General features: G+C 39.4%; 1 protein-coding gene across 1 annotated transcript; it reads left to right on the top strand.

The window, feature by feature from the left end:
- Window positions 1-3,429: 3,429 nt before the first annotated feature.
- On the top strand, window positions 3,430-3,903 carry LOC108987274 (secreted RxLR effector protein 161-like). Its single transcript, XM_018960166.1, has one exon. The coding sequence runs from the start codon at window positions 3,430-3,432 to the stop codon at window positions 3,901-3,903; it is 474 nt and encodes a 157-aa protein (XP_018815711.1).
- The last annotated feature ends 2,591 nt before the right edge of the window (window positions 3,904-6,494 follow it).

Genomic DNA, 6,494 nt, shown 5'->3' with positions numbered 1-6,494 from the left:
ATTCGCTTGGAATGTGCAAATTACCAAATGGCAAAAGAAAGAGCTAAGATTGCATCCCTAAATGAGAGTGAGTCAGAGTCAAGTGACTCGTCTGAGAACTATTCTCCAAAAAGAAATCTCAACTACATGGCCTTCACTACCTCTGTTAGCAACAAAATTCAATGCAGTGAACAAGTGTTTGATGATGGGAGCATATCCAGAAATGAATCTGGGTATGAAGATCAGTTGCAAGAAGTCTACGAGAAGTTATACAAGGAATGTGTTAAATGGAGAAAACTCAACAAAGTGCACATTGAGGAGATAGACTTCAGCAAACGAGAAATGAAGGGCTTCAAGGCAAGTTAAATGAAGCCATTGGTCTAGTTGACCGGTTGAAAATGAGGAATGTTTCTCTGGAAGAGGAATTAAAAAATCAAGAAAGTGAGATGATTTTGCTGAAGGATAAACTGAAATCTTTGTACACTGGGAAATAAAAGCTAGCTGAAATACTGAGGTCAGGAAAGCCTCCTAGTGACAAGAGTGGGCTAGGATATGATGCAAAGAAATCTGATGCAACTACTACCTCAAAAGTCTCCTATAAAAATGGGAGGAAAACTGTTTTTGTTCATGAATCAACTACAAATGGGAATGCTAACCCATCAGACAAGGGTAAGAAATCCTCACATGTAAAAATGGGTGTTCCGTCTCACGAGAAGTCAATAGCTCGAAATACAAGCCCTGTTTGCCACCACTGTGGTAAGACTAGTCATGTTGTAGCGGACTGTTTCAAATTGAAGAGATACACTATGTATGATAATACACCATCTCATCTTTCAGGGGGCAAAGAGATCGCAAAGAGAACTACGTGTGCCATAATTATGGTAAGGCTGGTCACAGTCGACCAAACTGCTATGAGCTTAGAAGGAATCCCATGAGAAATGGAAATAGCGAATCAAGAAGAGGGCATTTGAATCTTTGGAGTCAATTCAGGGCCATAACTAGACAAAATGAGATGTTTAATGTCAAGGTAGACCAACTATCGACTAGTAAAAAGGGCAGCTCTCCAAAAGTTAGAAACGCATGGGTCAAAAATGGAGAAAGAAACACGTGCCATGTGGCACACATTGCTCTAAAGACCAGAGACACCTATATGTGGTACCTTGATAGCAGATGTTCTCGTCACATGTGAAGTGATAGAAGCTCATTTAAAACGGTTGAAGAGTACAAGTGTGGAATAGTAACATTTGGAGATGGTGGAAAAGCTGTGATATAATTGGGAGGGGTGAAATTGAAATACCTGGACTGCCTGTCTTAAGAGAAGTCCTTTTGTTGATGGGTTAAAAGCAAATCTCCTCAGTATAAGCCAAATGTGTGATAATGGTGCTAGAGTCCGTTTTTCAAAAGAAATGTGCATTGTTTCAGATAAAATGGAAATTGCATAATGCAGGGAACGAGGACATCTGATAATTCTTATGGCATCACCCCTAGACCTCAGTACAGTTGCAATAGTGCTATGAGTGAGGCTACTGACCTTAGGCATCAAAGATTTGGACATGTGAATCACAAAAATCTGTTTAAGATTGCCAAGAAAGAGATGGTGGTAGGATTGCCTGAGTTGGGTAAAGTGGAGACTCATGTGTGTGGATCATGTCAAATGGGAAAACAAGTTAGAACAGCTCACAATAACATAACGGCTATCCTGGCCGAATGACCATTAGAGTTGTTGCACATTGATCTTATGGGACCCTCTAGAACTGAGAGCCTGGGGGGAAAAAAATACATACTGGTAATGGTAGATGATTTCACCAGATACTCCTGGGTAGAATTTCTGATAGAAAAAGGTGAAGCTCCTCACGTGATTAGAACTTTGTGCAAGAAACTTCAGAATGAGCAAGGGAAAGCAATAGTCAAAATTAAGGGTGATCATGGAAGAGAGATTGAAAATTCAAATCTTGAGAGTTTCTGGGATGAAGAAGGTATCAATCAAGAATTTTCTGCTCCTATCACTCCACAACAAAATGGAGTGGTCGGAAGAACAGAGTTATTCAAGAAATGGCACGAGTCATGATACACAGTAAAAATGTACCTACTCACTTCTGGGGAGAAGCTGTGAACACAGCATGTCATATTGTGAATAGAATCTATCCACGACCAAGCACTTCCAAAACACCATATGAGCTGTGGAAATGAAAGAAACCCAATGTGAAATACTTCAGGGTGTTCGGAAGTAAATGTTACATTTTGAGAGATAGGAAAATTTTAGCTAAGTTTGACCCTAAGAGTAATGAGGGAATCTTTCTTGGATATTCCAAAAACAATCGTGCTTATAGGAGTTACAATCTACGCAGCCAAACCGTCATGGAGTCCATAAATGTGGTGGTGAATGATGCTCCTAGAGAGGAATTGAACAAGTAAGAGCCAACTCACTCACCGAGTGAAACTGGACAAGAAGATTTTGGTGCACTAAATGAGAACTTAGAGACCTCTTGAAATGAAAAAGTGAGTAACCAAAAGGAGCCTTTTTCGAGAGTGAAGTTAAATCATCCTCAGGATAACATCATAGGAAACATAGATGAAGGGATGAGGCTGAGGAGGAAAGTGATAAATCAATTGGTTCACTCAAGCTACATCTCACAAATTGAACCAAAAAGAGTCGAAGAAGTTTTAAATGATGAAAATTGGTTGAATGCTATGCATGAAGAAATAAACCAATTTGTGAGGAACAATGTGTGGTATTTGGTGCCAAGACCAGAGAATCATAATGGGGTGGGCACTAAATCGATCTTTAAGAATAAGTCAAATGAGAATGGTACAATAGTGCAAAATAAAGCAAGATTAGTTGCTCAAGGGTATGCCCATATGGAAGGAATAGACTTTGACAAGACCTTTGCACCGGTTACCAGACTTGAATCAATCCGGATATTTTTAAGCATTGCTTGCCACATGTGTTTTAAGTTGTATCAAATGGATGTCAAGAGAGAGTGCCTTTCTGAATGGGATCCTCCAAGAAGAAGTGTACATTGAACAACCAAAGGCTTCAATGATCCAAAATATCCTAATGATGTCTATAGGTTGAAGAAAGCCTTATATGGTCTGAAACAAGCTCCTAGAGTTTGGTATGAGAGGCTAACTTCATATCTAGAAGATCACAATTTTCTGAGATGAATTGTTGACAGGACACTGATCATCAGAAAAGTTGGAGAAGACATAACAGTTGCTCAAATCTAAGTGGATGACATTGTATTTGGATCATCTATTGGCGCTCTGGCTCTTGAATTTGCTAAAGAAATGAAAAATGAATTTGAAAGGAGCATGGTAGGTGAACTAACCTTTTTCTTAGGACTCCAGGTGAAATAGTTAGATGGTGGGTTGTTTATATCCCAATCTAAATATGCAAATGAGTTGATAAAAAAATTTGGATTAGATGGGAAAAGTCATGCCAGAACCCCTATGAGCACCAGTGTTAAGCTTAGCACTAATGGGTCAGGCAAGAATGTTGAGCAATCCTTGTATAGGAGCATGATTAGGAGTCTACTGTATCATACTGCAAGTAGACCAGACATCACTTTTAGTGTTGGGGTTTGTGCTAGATTTCAAGTCAATCCCAAAGAATCACATTTGGTAGCTGTCAAACGCATACTTCGCTATGTGAATGAGACAGTCAATTATGGGATCTGGTATTCTAGAGACTTTAGTACTGAGCTTGCAGGCTATTCAGATGTTGATTGGACAGGTAATGCAGATGATAGGAAAAGCACTTCTGGTGGGTGTTTCTATGTCAGCATGAACCTTGTTGCCTGGATGACCAAGAAGCAAAACTCCATATCCCTATCCATGGCTGAGGCTGAATACATTGTTGCAGGGAGCTATTGCACGCAATTGTTGTGGAGGAAGCAAATGCTATGTGACTATGGCGTTACTTAAGGTATGATGAGCATTTATTGTGACAATACCAGTGCCATAAACATTTCAAAAAATCCTGTCCAACACTCTAGGACCAAGTACATTGACATTAGGCATCATCTTATTCGGAAACTTGTAGAAACACATGTTGTGACTCTTGAGTACATTCCCACTGACCACCAACTAGCCGACCTTTTTACCAACCCCTTGGATGGGCTTCGATTTGAATTACTTAGAAAGGCTGAGGGCTGGAACATGCATCACATGCATTACATGCATTCTCTTTTTGTTTGTTTTGTTTATTTTTCCTTTCCTCTTGCTATTCTCCTCTGTTAAAGTTTTTCTTGTCTGTTGGATATACATAGCGTGCACTTGTGTGTGATAAAGAGTGTTAGTGATGTCAATTTTGAAAATTTTAGGTACATATGTCTTTTGAAAATTGTATCATGTACCTTTATAAGTTACAAAGGTTTAAAACATGTGTACTATTTGTAATTTGTGACCTGCATCACACACGACACTTCTAGCTCAATCAATTGTTATTTAGCCACTTGTGAGTTCTTGGGGAGGCAATTAAAGGTGTAAGCGAGCTCTACATGTATGCAGAATTGACCACGGGCTATATGACCTCATGATTATATATTAAAATTCCTTCTGTTAAAATTCTCTATCTATAAATAAATAAAATAAAATAAATAAATAAAGGAAGGAAGGAAGAAGAAGAAAAAAAATGGGTCATATTACTTGATAGGCCAATTTGATATAGGAATTCAAACAGAAGTATTTAGGTCCTAGTAATATTAGCTTTTACTTTGTATATCATAGAAAGGTTTCCCAAGCACTTATGGTTTCATGTTTCAGCCCAACCCCACTCACATCTTTTGGTTGAAACTTCTTGATTGAGTTGGGATTCACAAAACACGCATGTTCATCTTACTTGTGATACTCTGTTTTTAGTACTTGCGTAAATTGTGATAATATGATGCTCTTTTACATTGGATGTGATTTTAAGGCTTTCAAATTGACTTCATTAATACTAGAATCACTTAATGAAAAAGTATGTATTATTTTGAAAATTCTGGGGACATCGCTAGAGCGAAACTTAAATTCCGCTAGAGCGAAAATGACTTAAAAAAGGCCCACGTCATTTTCTTTTCCCCCAGACCCGTTTCATTTCTTGCGCCATTTTCTCTCCCCTCTTAGTGCATTTCCTTCTCCTCTTTATTCCGTGTGCTTTACACTTGATTTCTCTCAAGAAATCTCATCCTAATCACGGTAAGCTTCTCCTATTTGTGTTTATTTTCCTAATTTCGGCATTAGGGTTTGTTTATTTTCCCATTTGGGTTTGTTGCATTTGGACATTTTGATTTGGTTTTCTTAATAGAGAGAATGATTTAGGGTGTTTGGTGGTTTGTGATTTGGGTGTAGAGAATGATTCTCTCACTCTTGTATTTAGGAGGTTCATGGAACTCCCATGAAGTTTTGAATTTGGTTTTTGTTTGGATGCACTCCAAGTGCTCGGTGAAATGCCTCAATGGTGTTTGCTTTCTCTTTTTCATTATGCATTGGCATAGCATTGTTCTCACGTTCATTATATGTCTATCCTAGTGTTGGGATAGTGTTTGGCATGAAATTTAATTGTGTTTGTATATGGGAGGGCCATTGGGTTTAAAACCCAACCTTGGCTTAGTTGCACTTGAAGTGCTCGATGAAATGCCAAATGGGTTTGTGAAATGAAGCATGGGGCTATGAATTCATTTCTTCATTAGCATTGCATAGTGGGTTCTGCATAAATGGGTTTCTAAAACCCAAGTTTGGCAAAGTATACATTGGTTTACATTGGGCATGTGCATTGGCATACATTGGTTTACATTAGGCATGTGCATTGGATTATGAATTGGGCATTTTAGACATGCATATATCGGATCTTCACAATACCTTTAGCCTTGTCTAACGGTCACTGATTCTGTCCACAGCCAAAGTCATGTCTTGACGTGTTCGTCCACGCCAAAATCCTCCTGCCCCCGCTCAAGCACATTTCCACAATGCTCGGGCACAAGCGTTTTATACTCAGAACTTCTCTCACCATTCTCCTATTATCGAGCGTATAGTCTCCCTCGGTGAGCCTACTGAGACTATTATTCCCTGTATTTTGAGTCTCGCCAGTGGCAAGCCTTGACCACTGGTCATCCCACTCCTTCTGTGGAGTTGGTTCGGGAGTTTTACTCCAATATTCATGCCATCTCTGAAGATGGCTTTTTCGAGGTTAGTCTCCGGAACATCCTCTTCCAAGTGACTCTGGCATGTTAGCGGCCCTACTAGACGCTCCATGTGTGGCAAATCCAGTGTATCCCTATTCACGGACATCTCCTCTTAGTCTGCTAGTCATTTCTAGATGTCTGTATGGTGGGACTCGTTTTTGGAATGGTAAGTCACCACTTCTAACAGTGAGATTTCCACTTGAATATCTCATTCTTAATAGGATTGTCCTTACAAATCTGTATCCTACTAGTCATCAGAGTGATGTGGGTCTTGACCGCGCCACTCTTCTGTATGCACTGATCAATGATGTCTCCATTGATCTGGGGAGTCATCTTTTTGCCGGGTCTTGC

Source organism: Juglans regia, chromosome 4 (genome assembly GCF_001411555.2).
Source record: "Juglans regia cultivar Chandler chromosome 4, Walnut 2.0, whole genome shotgun sequence".
NCBI lineage: Eukaryota > Viridiplantae > Streptophyta > Magnoliopsida > Fagales > Juglandaceae > Juglans > Juglans regia.
The sequence above is the reverse complement of the archived record's forward strand: the minus strand, read 5'-3'. Positions and strand labels throughout refer to the sequence as shown.

Excerpts from the sequence above, each read along its gene's own strand:
- LOC108987274 (XM_018960166.1), top strand. The coding sequence starts at position 3,430 with ATGAGCACCAGTGTTAAGCTTAGCACTAATGGGTCAGGCAAGAATGTT.